We start from the raw sequence: 19,615 nt of genomic DNA, 5'->3' as shown, positions 1-19,615 counted from the left end.
TCGCGCAAAAATTACAAGTAATTGCCTGATAATAATTATTATAATTATTGATTTAGGGCTTATTTGGAACATTCCAGAGTTTACGATCAATAAACTATGATCACTTCAAAGGTAAGTGTACTTTTAAAAGTTATTTTATATTGTTTACTAAATTCTTTCATAGGTCAAGGTCGTAAAAAAACATGATTAAGCAGTAAAAAGTACTTGAAATGATAATTATTTAATGCTGTATCACTTGTATGATGTATCATATTATACTAGAGGCTAGCCCCGGCTTTACGTGACTTTATCTTACGGGAAAAAGTTATCCAAAATAAATTTAGAGATACTTAAAGGTTTTATTGAGTAGAGAGTACTTTGACTTTGGTCAGACTTATGACAGATTTATCCTAAGCTTAAGAGGGGCCTCTCCGTCCCTCGCTCCATACAAACGTAGTTCCAATTTCATTTGAATATTAAGCAACTAAAGTCCATGAAATTTTGCAGACATATTCTAAAAACTAATATCTAGCTCTGATTAGGAGGTGGATGTTCTAACCAATCACTGCTAATATCACACTAATATCATAAAGGCGAAAGTTTGTGTGTATGTGTGTGTGTATATTTGTTACACGCAAAAACTACTAGACGGATCTGGCTGAAATATCCTGGATTAGCACATAGGCTACTTTTTATCCTGGAAAAACAAAGAGTTCCCACTGGATTTTGAAAAATCTAAATCCCCGCGGGCGATGTCGCGGGCATCGGCTAGTAACCTAATATACTTAAAGGTGGACTCTCATTTTTCTTTGTATAATTTCAGCTGGAAGTCTTGGTGGACTTTGGTCCTAAGGCAGACACACAAGTAATTGAAAAGACTATCAACAGTCTTAAAGCACAAGATGGTGTTACTCAGGTATCTACTTAGGGTTTTTTGACGTGACAACGTCTTATAATTCGATAGAGCCGGCTGCACATGCAAAAAACATGACTCATGCGGCGTTACCTCGCTCTGAGGCGTTCCATGTAAGGCTTGAAGTGCAAGCGAGAGCGCGGAACGAGCGACAAAGAAGCACAATCGGCCCTTGTTGTCACGTTCAACTATCGTCAGTAAACCGACTTTACAGACAACCAATTTTTTTTTCTCATTTAAAGATCTGGGTCACAGTATAGTATGACCATGTGGCTCTGGTAGGTCCATACTATCTTATTCTAACACTTAAAACTACCACAGTCAAATAACCATGATTAGGGCTTCATATGCTCACAGAAGCATGGAGGAAATGAAAAGGCAGCATTAAAATCTTCCAAGTATTATCCCAACAGGTCATAAGGCCAAGATACAAAGCCCTAGTGCTAGCAAAATATATTATACAGTGTCAACTCTATATAGTGAAATTGAAAGGACTGGTGTTTTATTGTATTACTAGAGGATGCCCGCGACGTCAACGTTACAGGGACGCAAGCTACCTTGGCACCAAATTTCATACAAATTGTTAAGCGGATGGGTTTTTGGGAATCCTGTGGGAATTCTTTGATTTTCCGGGATAAAAAGTAGCCTATGTCCATCCCTGGGAAGCTAACTTTGTACCTTTCATCAGAATCGGTTAAACAGTTGGCCCATGAAGGAGGTAGCAGACAGACAGACAGACACACTTTCGCATTTATAATATTAGTATGGATATAGATAAAGAGTTTTCGTTAAACAGAGTAAAATAAAATAAAATAATCCTAACCATTAGACTATCACTAATATCTACTTAGGTACCTCTTATTAATTTTTATGATAAGTGTTTTTACCTAAAATTCAAGATTTTTTAAAATAATCATTGAATACATATGGATTATTACTGATGGAATATTATTGTAAATTGAAGAATTGAAAAGAGCAACCGCCGAGTTTCTTGCTGGTTCTTCTCGGTAGGAACGGCATTCCGAACCAGTGGTAAATTATTTGATGATTCAAAAGCACTTGTAAAAGTCTATTTGAATAAAAATCTATTCTACATAATTATCTAAACTTATGGAACCGGCAGGATTCAATGCATCTCTCCTGTGTATTACATCTTTGTAATATTAGTATATAAGCTTGTTTTGTCACCAGGCAGTATACAAAGATGGTGCAGTGATGGTAGAAACCACATTGCCAAGTGCAGTTGTACTGGATATGGTAGCTAAGACTTCTGGGAAGAGGGCTGTCCTGCAGGGCTTTGGAGGTAAGATCGCTAGTGCACTAGCCTGATCCAAACCTGAATAAAAACGGATAAGAGGACTTAGGCTGCTTTTGCACCAGAGATGTGCTATGCTACGTTGCTATGGATGCGTTTGATATCCACCAATCATACTCATTGGTGCACATAGCTTAGCACTGGTGGAAACGGATTCAACTAATATATTTACACGACCTTTACAACGAATCAATTGACACCTCATTCATCAAAATCGGTCCAGTAGTTTAGGCGCTAAAGTGGAACACAAAATCTGGATACAAACATACATACATGCATAGACTGCTAAAATCATAACCCTTCCTTTTGGCTTTGCCGCAGTCGGGTAGAAAGAAGTATTTACTACTAGCTGATGCCCGCGACATCGTTCGCGTGGATTTAGGTTTTTCGAAATCCCGTGGGAACTCTTTGATTTTCCGGGATAAAAAGTAGCGTATGTGCTAATCCAGGATATTATCTATCTCCATTCCAAATTTCAGCCAAATTCGTCAAGTAGTCTTTGCGCGAAGGAGTAACAAACATACACACAAACACATACACACAAACTTTCGCCTTTATAATATTAGTGTGATTTGACATAACATGTTTTAGAGAGTCAATCAGCGGTGGCAATGATATCAAGTCAGTCCTGCTGCAAGTCCCAGGTCCTTGGAGTCATCCGGTTCCAGCAGTCCACCGCTGGACCTCTAGTGGGAGACGGTAGTGTGCATGGACTAACACCTGGACTGCATGGCTTGCATGTGCGACATACTGGCGATTTGAGCATGGTAAGAAGTACTTAGTGGTTAGAACGTCCGCCTCCTGATCGGAGGTCGGGGGTTCGATCCCGGGCACGCACCACTAACTTTTCAGTTATGTGCGTTTTAAGCAATTAAATATCACTTGCTTTAACGGTGAAGGAAAACATCGTGAGGAAACCTGCATGCCTGAGAGTTCTCCATGTTCTCAAAGGTGTGTGAAGTCTGCCAATCCGCATTGGGCCAGCGTGGCAGACTATGGCCTAAACCCTGAGAGGAGACCCGTACTCAGTAGTGGGGCGGAAATGGGTTGATCATGAAGAAGTAATGAAATGAAATGAAAATTTATTAATCAAATTCACATGCAAGTTTCAATCTAGACCCGTATATCTATGCCTGTGGTTTTCCAGATTTCTGTTAAAATATTCGGTTTCAAAGTTACGCGGTCTTAAAAATTCACATACAAATCTTTGAGCTCCTGTAATTTTAAAACTACATTTTTTTAGAAAAAATCTAAAACACCACAGGCACAGATATTAGTTTCTAGAATATGTCTGCAAAATTTCATGGACTTAGTTGCTTAATATTCAAATGAAATTGGAACTACGATTGTGTGGAGTAAGTGACGGAGAGAGCCCTGTTAAAAAAGCGTTGCGTGCAAACCCGGCGTTGCGCTGACAATACAAAGTGCGCGATAAAAAAGCGTTGACGTGTGAACAGATACTTGGGAATGCATTTGTTCTATTTGATCGCTTTTTAACGGACGTTAAAAAAGCTCTCGTGCGAATGAGGCCTTAATATATTCTCTCACTAGCACTGAGATTCGAGCTTTCTAGAAGCGGTACAATTTGTACCACTATTCAAAAATTAGTGTATGACATATCGTATGCCGTCAATTATACTAATATTATTGATGTTACATGTCTCTAAATGTGATTAGTGATAGGGGATATTAGTTGCCTTATAGCTTAATAACTGTACCCATTTTTAACCCCCGACCCAAAAAGAGGGGTGTTATAAGTTTGACGTGTGTATCTGTGTATCTGTGTGTCTGTGTATCTGTGTATCTGTGTATCTGTGTGTCTGTGTATCTGTGTATCTGTCTGTGGCATCGTAGCGCCTAAACGAATGAACCGATTTTAATTTAGTTTTTTTTTGTTTGAAAGGTGGCTTGATCGAGAGTGTTCTTAGCTATAATCCAAAAAAATTGGTTCAGCCGTTTAAAAGTTATCAGCTATTTTCTAGTTTTCTTGTAGAAAAGAAGGTTAGATAACCCTTAGGTTCATAATATTCAAGTGTCAATTGACAAATGTCAAGCTGTCAAGATGGACGTTGCCTAGATATACATAATTATTTATTTGAAAATGATTTGTCGGGGGTGTTGAAAATTTTTAATTTACACTTGTATTATAAATGGATAGCGTGCTATATACCACCATTAGCGCCATCTAGTTCATGATATAAAATGTCTATCTCTGGTTTAAGGTGGAAGCGACGGGCCTGCCCGCGAAATTCAAATTTAATTTGGTTTTTCGCAATTTGTAAACTAATACGACAACGTAGGCTTATGGTATTTTAATTGCGCCAATGGCAGTATCATCCTCACAGGTTTATGTAAAAATCTTCACTTGAAAGGGTCCAGTTTGAAAAGTTAGCCGTAGTATCTCGCAAATTAGTCGATACTACAGCTAATTTCTTAGTTTTTGATTTATCGTGCAAAATGTCGAAAAAATTACCCGAGTACGGAACCCTCGGTGCGCGAGTCTGACTCGCACTTGGCTGGTGTTTAAATGAATAGTTTAATGTTATTTATGAAAATAGATGAAAGTTGACCATCTAGTACTTTAATTTCTTACTAGCCGATGCCCGCGACTTCGCCCGCGTGGGTTTAGGTTTTTCGAAATCCCGTTGGAACTCTTTGATTTTCCGGTATAAAAAGTAGCCTATGTGCTAATCCAGGATATTATCTGTCTCCATTCTAAATTTCAGCCCAATCCGTCCAGTAGTTTTTGCGTGAAGGAGTAACAAACACACACACACACACACACAAACTTTTGCCTTTATAATATTACTAGATGATGCCCGCGACTTCGCCCGCGTGGATTTAGGTTTTTCGAAATCCCGTGGGAACTCTTTGATTTTCCGGGATAAAAAGTAGCTTATGTGCTAATCCAGGGTATAATCTATCTCCATTCCAAATTTCAGGCAAATCCGTCCAGTAGTTTTTGCGTGAAGGAGTAACAAACATACACACACACACATACACACAAACTTTCGCCTTTATAATATTACTAGCTGATACCCGCGACTTCGTTCGCGTGGATGTAGGTTTTTAAAATTACCGTGTAAACTCTTTGATTTTCCGGGGTAAAAAGTAGCCTATGTGCTAATCCAGGGTATTATCTATCTCCATTCTAAATTTCAGCCAAATCCGTCCAGTAGTTTATGCGTGAAGGAGTAACAAACATACACACACACATACACACAAACTTTCGCCTTTATAATATTATAGTGTAAAACTTTCAGGGTTGCGAGTCACTAGGGGAACATTATAACCCCTACAATTCTCCACATGGGGGTCCAAACGACCCCGTAGACAAGCGTCATGCGGGAGACCTCGGGAATATAATCGCTGACGAAGAAGGCAGAGCTACTTTCAGAATTGTGGATGACTTATTGCAAGTAAGTACCTAGTCATAGTCATAGTCATAGTCATAGTCATAGTCATTGTCATTTATTCTTGAGAATATACATTACTAGCTGATGCCCGCGACTTCGTTCGCGTGGATGTAGGTTTTTAAAATTCCCGTGGGAACTCTTATATTTTCTGGGATAAAAAGTAGCCTATGTGCTAATCCAGGGTCTATCTCCATTTTAAATTTCAGCCCAATCCGTCCAGTAGTTTTTGCGTGAAGGAGTAACAAACATACACACACAACGTCAATTCAATAAGTAATTCAAATTATTTTTTTATACCTACTGCAGTGCCTTGCAGGAAATATTGTACATCGGACTTTAGAAAGAGATTAACGCTTCGTAAAGCGTTGTCTCTGTCACTCAAACCTATGTGACGTTTTGTCGGTCTCGAGTCCCAATGACAGAGACAACGCTCTACGAAACCATTATCTCTTTCTAAAGTTTTATGTACGACTAGATGATGCGCGCAGCTTCGTCCGCGTGGATTGGTCAGATCCCCTGCAGCATCAGGACTGAGGAGTTGGAATCCAAATTTTTATGGAACACTGTCGCAAAGTTACCTTAACAATTAAAAAAAAATACGCAAATCGGTTCAGAAATCTTGGAGATATCAGTGTACATAGTTAGAAAAACACAACTCCATTTTTCAAAGTCGGTTAAAAAAGCATAGCCTATGTTACTCCTTGGTTAATCCTCTACTTGTCTGTGAAAGTCCAGTCAAAATAGGTTTAGCCATTCCGAAGATTATCCCGTGCAAACAGACACGACACTTCAATTTTATTTATTAGTATAGATTACTGCTTTGTAAAGCGTTATCTCTGTCACTCAAACCTATGAGACGTTTTATCAGTCTTTAGTCCCAATGACAGAGACAACGCTCTACGAAACCATTATCTCTTTCTAAAGTTCTATGTACGATATTTCCTGCCCAACACTGTAACTGTCACTGAATTCAAATAGTTAGTAAGATAAATCAGGTAAAGAAACACGTATATTTTTAAAACCTGTATTTCTAAAAGTTAAATATAACATCTGACTGACACTAGATGTCAACGACTGTTGCGTAGTTAGATGGGTTATTACTAGCTGATGCCCGCAACTTCGTTCGCGTGGATATAAGTCCTTAAAAATCCCGTGGAAACTCATTGCTTTTCAGGGATAAAAAGTCGCCTATGCGTTAATCCAGGGTATAATCTATCTCGATGATAAATTTCAGCCAAATCCGTCCGGTAGTTTATGCGTGAAGGAGTAACAAACATACACACACACACACACACATACACACAAACTTTCGCCTTTATAATATTAGTGTGATTAGTGTGATAGTGTGTTGTTATTCTTAACAGATACATGAAATAGTGGGAAGGTCGATCGCAGTAACAGAGCGAAGAGACGACCTTGGTCGGGGTTCGAGCCTGACCTCCAAAATTGATGGAGACTCTGGAATGCCGTAAGTTATCTCTTTTTCTTTCTCCCTCTCCCTTTGTACACGCTACAACTTCAGGTGTGTACAGTAAAATGATACTTCAGGTCACTGGTTATATGGTTGTTTATTTCTTAACTCGTATACCACTGAGTACAACAACGATCAGTACCGCATTCGATAATATATTCTTTCACAGGCCACAACTGACCGCGCGACGCAATCAGGCGATAACGCCATCTATCCGCGATTACGGAAACTAAATATACGTGATTACGAATTTATAAAAACATCTTAGCAGATTGTACACCCTTTGTAAAGGGTTCCTCATTGCTGAGGGTGGTTACTTATGCTATTAATCACAAAATAGAACTGATTCTGAACGCAACTAAGTTTTAGAATATTTGCATCTTTTTCTTACCAAAGTTAAAGAAAGTACTACACTTTCAACCCCCTATTTTACCCGCTTAGGGGTTGAATCTTCAACAAGTGTAAATTAAAAATTTATGTAACCCCGACAAGTAAAGGTTAAAGTAAATAGAAAAGAGCTGATAATTTTCAAACGGCTGAACCGATTTTCTTGGATTATAGCTAAGAACACTCTCGATCAAGCCACCTTTCAAACAAGAAAAACTAAATTAAAATCGGTTCAGTAGTTTAGGAGCTACGATGCCACAGACAGATACACAGATACACACGTCAAACTTATAACACCCCTCTTTTTGGGTCGGGGGTTAAAAATCATTTCTTAGCTGATGTTTACGTCATAACAACAATCTGCATGTCAAATTTCAGCCCGATCCGTCCAATAGTTTGAGCTGTGTGTTGATAGACCAGTCAGTCAGTCAGATTTTCCTTTTATAAAGCTGATGCCCGCGACTTCGTCCGCGTGGATGTAGGTTTTTAAAAATCCCGTGGGAACTCTTTAATTTTCCGGGATAAAAAGTAGCCTATGTGCTAATCCAGGGTATAATCTATCTCCATTCTAAATTTCAGCCCAATCCGTTCTGTAGTTTTTGCGTGAAGGAGTAACAAACATACACACAAACTTTCCCCTTTATAATATTAGTATGAAGTGTGATAAGTGTGATTTAGATAATTTGATTTCTGTCACCTAAACAGAGTCACCCATCCAGTCGCTGACTTGAATTAACGTTGATTAACCAATTTTTTTTTTCTAGTGTAGCATGCGGTATAATCGCAAGGTCAGCTGGAATTTTCCAAAATCCGAAACGCATATGCGCATGCGACGGTGTGGTTGTGTGGGATGAGAGAGACAAACCGCTCGCGGGAAAGGGACGGCGAGAGAAGCCATGTTGTGAGAAGAAAGACGAGAATGTTAAAATGTGTTGTAAAGTTTAATTATTGTTATTTAAATAAATTATTTAATCATTTTTATTTGTCTTTGTCTTTTTGGGGTTTCGTACCAAAATAGTTAAAAAACCCAAACAAAATGCGAGTTGAACTCTCATTGAGGGGATTCCGTATGACGAATATGTAAGTTTGTGCACACAACATTGATAGATTTACCATGTTATTTCAAAAGCATTGACTTGTGAAGAGTTTCTTGCTGGTTCTTCTTGGTAGGAACGGAATTCCGAACCAGTGGTAATTTAATTGAACAAAAATATTTTGAATTTTGATTTTTTTTTTTGAAAAAGGACTATTTTTTGGCATTTTTTCAAAATTTTAAGCTTAGTACTTTATGAATTTAGGGGGAGAAGGAATGGTCTATTTGATATATATTCTTGAATAACTTTAAAATTAAGATATTAGGTATGTATATTTGAGACCCTCACCACAATTAATTTTCTAATTTTGCACCTTAAAAGTTACCCCCATATTCAAAATTGATTTATTTTTCTCAAACGTCCTAGTTTAAATCACAGGTCAGACAAATATTACGTGTTAATGGGTTCAATAGATTCGTTGTAAATTGGTTGTGATAGACGGACAGACAGACACACGAGTCAAGTGTACTACTCGTTTATACACCTGTTATCAGTGTGCAAAAGATTTTTAGAATTCAATAATATTATGGGACTGAAAAAGGGAAAGTTTTTCGACGGTACATCTATAAATTAGACCGATAGCTTCGATAGCTCAATGGTTGAGGAGCGGACTGAATTCCGAAAGGTCGGCGGTTCAAACCCCACCCGTTACACTATTGTCGTACCCACTCCTGGCACAAGCTTTACGCTTTATTGGAGGGGAAAGGGGAGTATTAGTCATGATTAGCATGGCTAATATTCTTTAAAAAAAAATTACATAAAACGAAATAAAAATACTGATTTCGTCTGTGTTGGTGTTAGCTGGCGGGCGTGCTCTGTCTTTTTGGAGTGATTTTTTTGTTAAAACTGACTGGAAAGCGGCCTAAGGGGGTGCCGTGCGTGTGTCGGCGAGCGCCGGCACAGACGGGGGGCACAGACAAATTTTTATTTTTTTATTTATTTATTTAGTAATAGACTTAATTTAAAGAGAAACATTTTTCACCAGTTGTTATAGACCAAAGCACTAGTTAAAAAACAGACTGGTGTTTGGAATTTTGCAGCCCAAATAGACCGTAGTCTGTGCTAGGGCTGACAAAAAAGAAAAAAAAAATTTAAGATTTTAAGATTAAAAAAAAAAGTTAAGCCTATATTTCCATTTTTTACAAAGAAAAAAAAACTACAAACTTGACATTGGCTAATCTTTGTAAAGCCAGACGGGAGAGAAAAAAAAAATACTCAAAATAAAACTCATACCAGTTGTTTTTAATATTTGTCATGATTATAAAGTTCACAGTACACATAGAGTCAGCGCTTACATTTATTTTTAGAATACATTTATTAATACCGCCTGCATTCATTTATTTACATTCCAAGTTTCATTTACATTCAACGATATAAATCTCTAACTAGATGCGGCGCTTGAAAGTAACAGCATGTTCCAACGAATATCGGTGACTCCGGTCAATCGTAATCTTTTGTAAAAATAATAATTTAGCCAATAATATAATGTAGCGACGGAAGTTTTCAATGCAATGAGGAACTTTCCAGCGAACGTTTCATAAAATTATCATAGATGTCTTTCAAACTCAAACTCAAACTCAAATTATTTTTATTCAATTAAACTTTTACAAGTGCTTTTGAATCGTCAAAATAATCTACCACTGGTTCGGAATGCTGTTCCTACCGAGAAGAACCAGCAAGAAACTCGGCGGTTGCTCTTTTCAAATGTACAATTTACAATAATATGCCATACTGTATACAAGCAATTGCAGCGCCGTGTATTGCTGGAGCGCATCAAATCCAAGCTTTTTTGTCATTTACATAATCTTCGATTGTATAATAAGCTTTTTTCAGGAGCATACTTTTAATAGATTTTTTAAACTTGTGTAAAGGCAAGTCTAAAATTGATTGTGGAATTTTATTATAAAATATTACACTCATTCCCACAAACGATTTTCCAACTTTCCTGAGGCGGAGCGTAGGATATGCGAGCCTATCACGGTTTCTAGTTTGCCGGTCGTGGAAATCACCGATTTTTTTGTAACTATGAATGTTTTGTCGTACAAAAATTATGTTAGCGTAAATATATTGAGAAGCTACTGTAAGAATACCTATTTCCTTAAATTTCTCTCGTAGGGAATCGCGCGGTTTTAAATTATAGATTGCGCGTATTGCCCTTTTTTGTAAAACGAAAATTTTTCCAATATCTGCCGCTTTACCCCATAGCAAGATTCCGTAAGACATAATACTGTGAAAATAGGCAAAATATACAATTTTTGCAGTTTCCACATCAGTTATCTGTCGAATCTTTCTAACAGCGTAAGCAGCAGAGCTGAGTTTACCAGCAAGTGTTGTTATATGGGCGTTCCATTGAAGCTTTGCATCTAAAGTTATCCCCAGGAACACGGTAGTTTCTTCTACTTTCAACATATCATTATTTACCATTAAATTAAAATCATTTGCCGTCTTAGTATTGGGCAATGCGAATTCGACACACTTAGTTTTCTTTGCATTTAAAAGCAAATTATTAACAGTAAACCAATGAGTAACCTGCGATATGGTTCTATTTACATCGTCAAAATTATTATAATTTCTATCGACTTTAAAAATCAATGACGTATCATCAGCAAATAGTACAATATCGCAAGTATTTTGGACGAAATATGGTAAATCGTTTATATATACCAAAAACATGAAGGGACCTAAGATAGAGCCTTGTGGAACACCCATTAGTGAGGCTGATCCGGATGACTTCACATCATTTACACATACAGTTTGTATACGATCACTGAGGTAGGACGCAATGAGACTAAGCGCAGAGTCTTTGATTCCATAGTGGTTCAATTTAGCCAAGAGAGTCTCATGCGCAACGCAATCGAATGCTTTAGACAAATCACAGAAAATTCCAATAGCATTCTGTGAGTTCTCCCATGCATCGAATATATGCTTTAAAAGCATTGCGCCCGCATCGATTGTTGATCGACCTTTAGTAAAACCATACTGCTCCGAATGAAGTAATTTATTCAGATTAAAGTGCTGGATCAGTTGGTTGAGCATAATTTTTTCAAATATCTTGCTAAAAGTCGGTAAAATTGAGATTGGCCTGTAATTATTTGGGTCAGTTTTACTACCCGATTTAAAAAGAGGAATTAATTTACTGTATTTCATAAGATCTGGAAAGGATCCTGAATCTACGGACTCATTAAAGATTAGAGCAAGATATGGAGCAACAATATCAATAATATTGCTGATTACTTTTACTGAAATTCCCCATAGGTCTCCTGTTTTTTTGTACTGTAGCGATTTGAATACTTTAACAATATCATATGGGGTAACGTGTTCAAATTTAAATAATACACTGCACTCAGAAACATTGCTCCTTAGAAGAGTGTAGGCTTCCGCTGGCGACGAGTTAAGGGAACTGGTAGTGGTAACTGGAATGTTTCGAAAAAAGTCCTCAAATACGTTTGCTATTTCTAAGTCGGAGTCAGTAATATGGTTGTTAATTTTAAGTTCCAATTTATTATTTTCCACTTTACGTTTCCCAGTTTCATCTGTGATGATATCCCAAGCTGCTTTGATTTTATTATCAGAATTAATAATTTTCTGTTTTATGTAAATTGACTTAGCTTGTATGCAAACATTTCTAAATAATTTTGAATAATTTCTTACATACTGAACAAATGTTGGAGTATAATTATATTGCTTTTCTGCATACAAGTCAAACAGCTTGTTCCTACTTTTATAAATGCCAGCAGTAGCCCACTCACTAAATTTAAGATTTTTAAACAATCTTTTTTCTATGACTTTAAAAATACAATTAAATTGGGAGTTTATACAGTTAAAAAAAGCTTTATAGAGTTCATCCGGACCACCCTGTGTAAGGTCAATTGTAGGTAAAGTAGATAAAATATTGAGTTTGAATTGCCTTACTTTTTTAGTGGTGACTGGCCTATACTTTATAACTTTTGTTATATTTTGTTGAGAGCTGGGAACAGATATCATTTGTCCACAGTGATCGGATCTAAGAGTGGTGATAATGGATTTTTTAACAATTTTACAATCACCAAAAATGTTATCAATACAAGTAGCTGAAGTTGCCGTTACACGTGTGGGCTCAACAAAAATGTTTTCTAAATTAAAACTTTTAAATAAGTTAAGTAATCTGTCTGTGAAGGAGGTGTGAAGTAAAATATCAATATTAAAGTCTCCACAAATCAATATTTTTTTGATGACCTACATATCCGCCTCAGTGCCTCCTCCATGACGTCCTCAAACAGAGAAAAGTCACCCGAAGGAGGTCGGTATGCGCAAACTATAATATATCGCTCCAGCTCAACACAGGACAGCTCAATAGTGCGTTCAACCGAAAGATTAAGAATGTCTTTTCGTTCCTTGTAATTAATGTTGTTGCGGGTTATTATCATAGATCCTCCGCGAATAGCCTTCTTTCTTGTGAACGCACTTGACAATGAATAATTTCCAAGATTGACAATTAATTGATAACTATTGAGCCAATGCTCAGTAAGGCATAGAATATCGATATCTAATTTTTTTATAAAAAGTTCAATTTCATATTCTTTTCCAGACAAGCCTTGTATATTTTGGTGTACAAGATTAATCATACATTGCTTGTCTGTTGTGTTACTTCTTGATTTAAAATTTTTACCATCCTTGCCGGTGAGGCTCTGTATGTTTTGATGTACAGTATTCATTTTACAGAGCTCCTCCGTTGTCTTACTATCTAGTTTAAACAAGCAATAGGGTTCCTAATAGTACATAAACTATTGCTTGAGTCAATAATTGAAATATTAGTACTGGAAGTACTCGAGTCAATACAGAAAATATTAGTACTAGGCGTACGGTTTGTAAAAGAGTCAAGAGACTTTGTTACAACACTTGTAACTGAATCATTTAAATTATATGCTAATAGTGAAGCAATATGCATCTTGCATCTCTTTGGAAGATGCATACTGTCACCGGTCAATCTAAACTTATTAGTAAAACTATTAATATCAAAGTAAGAAATAGCTTCGCTATAATATTTTGTCAGATTATACATTTTCAAATTTAATGTATGTATATTCTCATTTTGTTGTTTATTAAATGTACCAGAATAAGGAAAGGCACACAAAACAAATTTACATTTGGTTTTCTCATGTAAGATTAGTAATTTTTGAATGCATTTTACAATCTGTTGTTTTTTGACTTGTAAACTGTCCCCAAACAACAATATGACATTTGTATTGCTATCCAATGATTTTTCACTTAAATTATTAATTAAATGGTTAAAAGTAGCACCAGGGGAACATCTATTAATCACTGAATGCTTTAAGTAATGGCTCATCATGGAGCCGAGCCCTCTACCTAAGCTGTCAGAAATAATTACAGTTTGTTTTATTGGCTTAGTTGAGGGATTTATATTGTCTGATGAAGGAACCTTTGTGACATCTATGCTACACTGCTCTGGGCAAGTATCTGCTTTCACAGGGAGCACTGTAGGGCTATTTTGGCAAATTATAGGTACATTTGGAAAACAGTCATACCTATTTGTTAATGACTCCAAACGAGCCATGTTATAGTTACTTAATGTTAACAATTGGTCCGCTGCCAGTATTTGCTCATGGACCTGTACTAATATACTGCACTAAAATACTAATACTGTTTGTGTCCATTAGATTGTTTTTAGGCCATGTCAATCAATGATATATATATATATATATATATATATATATATATATGACGAGTTACTGTTTCCTTCTGCTTTACATCGAACTGCACTACTATGGATTGGATTTCCTTGCATATAAAGATCTGGTGAGACACCTGGATGAATAAAAACGAAAACGAAAAACTGGCGAATGGCTGACGTAGGAATACTATGTCCATAGTCTAACCAGTTACTTGACATGACTTAAAATCAATCTAAAGGGCACAGACAGTGCTTTTCTGCCTTTCGCGGCGAGCTATGCATTTAGACTTTAGAGACATCTATGATAATTTTTTGGAACGTTCGCTGGAAAGTTCCTCATTGCATTGAGAACCAAATTAAAATAACCAAACTAACCAAAGTTAATAATTGAATAAAAAAAATATTTTATTTTATTTTGAAAGCCGTCATTATATGAGAGTTACATTTCTTTAGATACCTATTGTTAGATACTCATAGTTGGATACGATACATGTTTTACTATGATGCGCCGCATCTAATAGAACATTTATATCAATCACTGTTTCATTTACATTCCACTCTTACGGGGGATGGGTAAATACCTGTAGGCATGAACACATCACGAGATTACTTTATTCATATAAAATTAAGCAGTAATCATAATAATTAACCTTTGCCAGTACCTACCAGATAATTTAACATATTAAGTAGTATGGTCATTTTATATGTAGGTAAAATATATTTAGATAAGTACATCCATTTTTCTATTTTAGTAAAAACATAGTAAATAGGTACGCGATATACAAAACTTAATAACACTAATTAATTATTATAGATAAGTATGAGTCAATGGTGTGTAGCTCTTAATAAAACTAATAAATAATGGATAGGTATGAGTCAATGGTGTGTAGCTCTTAATAAAACTAATAAATTATGGATAGGTATGAGTCAATGGTGTGTAGCTCTTAATAAAACTAATAAATAATGGATAGGTATGAGTCAATGATGTGTAGCTCTTAATAAAACTAATAAATTATGGATAGGTATGAGTCAATGGTGTGTAGCTCTTAATGAAACTAATAAATTATGGTTAGGTATGAGTCAATGGTGTGTAGCTCTTAATGAAACTAATAAATTATGGATAGGTATGAGTCAATGGTGTGTAGCTCTTAATAAAACTAATAAATTATGGATAGGTATGAGTCAGTGGTGGTAGCTCATAGAAGCATAAAAGCACTGCATACCTATTCAGTTGAAATAGCTCAATGCTTATTTTTGACATGAACTGACAGTAAATTACCCAACTAACCCTGGCTTTCAAACCTGTGTACGCGACTGGGTAGAATTCACTGGTAGAATTTCCTAAAAGAGACCTAGTTAATCCAGCAATGGACATGCATCGGATAAGGCTACAATGATGAAGTAAAAATTGTGAATTCTAATATATTCTTTTACTAAAATAGAAAAAAATGCATGCACTTGAATTGTTTAGTTTGCTTTTGGTAAGTTAGTATCGACCATAAAATATTGACATATTGACCTAGAAAATATTGATATTGACAACTTTTTAGAGAAAAAAATTACATTTCTTAAAGTTAAGTTTTTTTTTTGGTATTTTTTAATGATTTTGTTTAGGTAGTTATATCGGTACTTAAGCTAGTAAAATTTCAATACTCTTATAAATTATTTGATAGTAAGATATTTCAAAGTTTTTCTCAAAAAAGTTGCCAGTTTAAGTGATAATTGGTACAATAGATAAACATAGATAGGTAAATATGATAGACGCAAAGATATCAACTATTGTGTAAAATTATAAGCACATTTTTTTGACAATAGAAAATCTATAGAGTGGCATCTATCTGTGATTTTAACATTAAAATATCTCTAGAACTTATTGATAAAATATGTTATAGTTAGTTACACACTTCACATTACGAATAGTTTAGATTTAGAAGACTAGTATAATTTTGTTTGGCCTACGTGAATACGATGAAAAATGTAGGTAGGTAATTATGTAAATCACACGCCATGAAAGTTGAAAAAACCGAGAACTTCTATTTTTCTGATCTGACTTGCCCTTGACTGCAATCTCGCCTGGTGGTAAGTGATGATGCAGTCTGAGATGAAACTGGGCTATCTTGGTATGGAAATTTCATTAAACCCGTACCCCTGATTGGTTTCGACGCGGCATCGCACTGACAGGCTAAATCGCTTGGCCGCACATGTTTGCCGGTAGAGTGGTAACTAGCCACCGCCGAAGCCTCCCACTAGACCAGATCAGAAAGAATTGCCCCTACCGGGAATCGAACACGGTACCTCTACTTGTAAGATCACTGTACCAGAGAGGTTGTTAAACTTATGGATTACTCTTCCCTCGACGCACTGCAGAAGATATTGTTCAGTTAAGGCAAGCAAACCTTATACGAGTGAAGAATCTTTTTACCTGACTGCGGCAAAGCCAAAAGGAAGGGTAGTGATTTTAGCAATCTATGTATGTATGTATGTTTGTATCCAGATCCTGTGTGTTCCACCGTAGCGCCTAAACAACTGGGCTGATTTTGATGAATAAGGTGTCAATTGGTTCGTTGTAAAAGTCCGGGTGACATGGGCTACATTTTATACGAAAAAAATTGACCCAACGGATGTTACCTATATAAAAAAAAGTGGAGGTCTCCAAAAATTTTTATTTGCTTGTATCGAGCGGGATGTCAAATGAAAGAGGAGAAAATTCTGAACTTATGAATATAAATGAACAACAACATTAAAATATACCAAGCGACAGAAATACAATCTTACTCTAATACTTATTTCTGCGTTTATTAAGACCATCGCAGTCGGGTTTTAGTTTTCAACTTTTTGGTAATATGACATTTCTTCAACTTTCATGGTGTGTGGAATAAGAAATTTTATTCTAATTCACAGAAGACAGTACCTATGCATCAAGGTATTATACATTTGGTATAATACAATTGGTATTAACTACATTTCATTTCATATACCTCATATTATCTACTGTTTATTTTTATTTGTTCATAATTTTGTGTCATATTAAAGTGCCAAATTCTAAGACCGAATTCGTTAAACAAGTAACTTTATTAGGTAAAATAAACAGGGCTCTCTCCGTCACTCGCTTCATACAATCCTAGTTCCAATTTAATTTGAATATTAAGCAACCAAAGTCCATGAAATTTTGCAAACATATTCTAGAAACTATATCTGTGTCTGTGGTGTTTTAGATTTTTCTAAAAATATGTAGTTTTAAAATAACAGGGGCTCAAAGATTTGTATGTATCAAAACCGCGTAACTTTGAAACCGAATATTTTAACAGAAATCTGGAAAACCACAGACATAGATATTAGTTTCTAGAATATGTCTGCAAAATTTCATGGACTTTGGTTGCTTAATATTCAAATGAAATTGGAACTACGTTTGTATGAAGCGAGTGACGGAGAGACCCCTCTTAACATAAAATGGCTATATTTAATATGCCAATTACATTTTTACTTCTGCTACGCAAACAGATTCATGTCTGTTTGACAGATACTTTTAAGCGAAGCTCATTTTTAAAGCTTTTTTTGCGACTCAAATAAATTAAATATTGTATTTTTAACTGAAAATTAATTCATATTTTGTGGTTTTTTTTTTCAAAGATGTTTTTATTTATATGCTATACATATTACTGATATTCCATTTTTAAATGAATTGTGGCAATATATGGATAACGATAGATATATAATATTATTTGCGTATGAATGCAATTTCACAAGGTATAAATTCATAACAATAAATAATAATTTAATAATGAACCTACACAGTATACTTAATGTTTAATTTATTGGATATCTAGTCAATATAATTATCACCATCATGACGAAATTTGACAACTACAAAAATTGTGGAAGTATCATAATCACAAATGAATGCATTTTACTATTAAAATGTACCTACACACTAAACTATTAACATATTACATTGGTACTGATTCTGAGCACAACTAAATTTTAGAGTATTCCCATCCTCTTCTTACTAATGTAATATGAAAACGACAGATATAGTTTGACAGTTTCAAATTTAATTTAGAGCTGTCAAACCTCGTGACTGTAGCAGCCTGTCGCGAGCCTAAAATTTAGAGTCTTTAAATGTAAAATGCACGTTCCGTCCTTTTTTAGCAATATTAAAAAGAAAAAGATGCAGATACTCTAAATTTAGTTTAGAGAAGGACAGAATCGGCGCCAATGACTATTATACACAATAATATGTATCGTTACATAAACAACCATTTTTTGTGAAACTCAAAGGTTCATTTAAATTTTTTCTACTAACTACAGTTTGTGATCGAACATTTATTACATTGTTAAATTTTTTATTCACGCATGTCTAACTACTTTACAATTAATATGATCACATTTTATGAAAATGAATGAATGTGGGAAGTATTATAGTTTTAAATGAATGCAATTGATCACTATTACGACGTTCATTTATTTTTTTACTTATAACATCGATTTTAATTTGATTTCATTAATGCAGGCCCTAAAACATTTACTTAGTATGACTAGAATTGGTTGGTACGAGTATTATAGAAATTATTATGTTAAATTTAACGTGTATTATGGCTATGAATGAATGAAAAGTCATTGAAATTACTACAGTTGTATGTTATGGGATGGCCCAAGATATTATTTGGGTTCCGTACCTCAAAAGGAAAAACGGAACCCTAGGATCACATTGTTGTCTGTCTGTCTGTGTGTCTGTCCGTCCGTCGTATCTGTCAAGAAAACCTATGGGGTAACTTCCCTTTGACCTAGAATCATGAAAATTGGCAGATAGGTAGGTCTTTTAGCACAAGTAAAGGAATAAATCCGAAAACTGTGAATTTGTGGTTACATCATTTAAAAAAATGTATAAATGTGTTTAATTTTCAAAGTAAGATAATTATACAAGTGAGGTATCATATGAAAGGCTTTACCTGCACATTCTAAAATTGATTTATTTTTAGTTTTATGCATAATGGTTTTTGATTTATCGTGCATAGTGCCTAAAAAATTACCCGAGTACGGAACCCTCGGTGCGCGAGTCTGACTCGCACTTGGCCGGTTTTTTGGCGAAAGTAGCTGAGCTGTAGGTTTGGTCAGCAACCATCATTTAGAATAACACCTTTTCAAATTACTTCCCTCAGTAACTTTTACTTAGAACCGATTTTCCAATGGTCAAATAATCTTTAACTAAGGGATAAAGATGTTTTGTGTAGGTAGGTACCTAATTATAATAGCAACCTTCATTTTGCAATAGGTAACACCTTTGCAAATTACTTCTCTTAGTAATTCCCTAAGAGCCGATTTTTTAATGGTCAAATAATTTTTTACTGGGGAATAAATTTGACGTTTAA

The 19,615-nt window shown here is 35.4% G+C and overlaps 1 protein-coding gene across 1 annotated transcript in view; it reads left to right on the top strand.

Moving 5' to 3' along the window:
• Positions 1–8,456, top strand: part of LOC123879298 (titin-like) — a 34,321-nt gene extending 25,865 nt beyond the window's left edge. Inside the window, exons 10-15 of the mRNA XM_045926941.1 lie at positions 803–895; positions 2,084–2,195; positions 2,799–2,974; positions 5,471–5,626; positions 6,988–7,091; positions 8,246–8,456. Of these exons, the coding sequence (XP_045782897.1) occupies positions 803–895; positions 2,084–2,195; positions 2,799–2,974; positions 5,471–5,626; positions 6,988–7,091; positions 8,246–8,426 (822 nt within the window). The 3' untranslated portion in view covers positions 8,427–8,456. The remainder of the gene's footprint in view (positions 1–802; positions 896–2,083; positions 2,196–2,798; positions 2,975–5,470; positions 5,627–6,987; positions 7,092–8,245) is intronic.
• The last annotated feature ends 11,159 nt before the right edge of the window (positions 8,457–19,615 follow it).

This window comes from Maniola jurtina, chromosome 28, assembly GCF_905333055.1.
Source record: "Maniola jurtina chromosome 28, ilManJurt1.1, whole genome shotgun sequence".
Lineage (NCBI taxonomy): Eukaryota > Metazoa > Arthropoda > Insecta > Lepidoptera > Nymphalidae > Maniola > Maniola jurtina.
The sequence above is the reverse complement of the archived record's forward strand: the minus strand, read 5'-3'. Positions and strand labels throughout refer to the sequence as shown.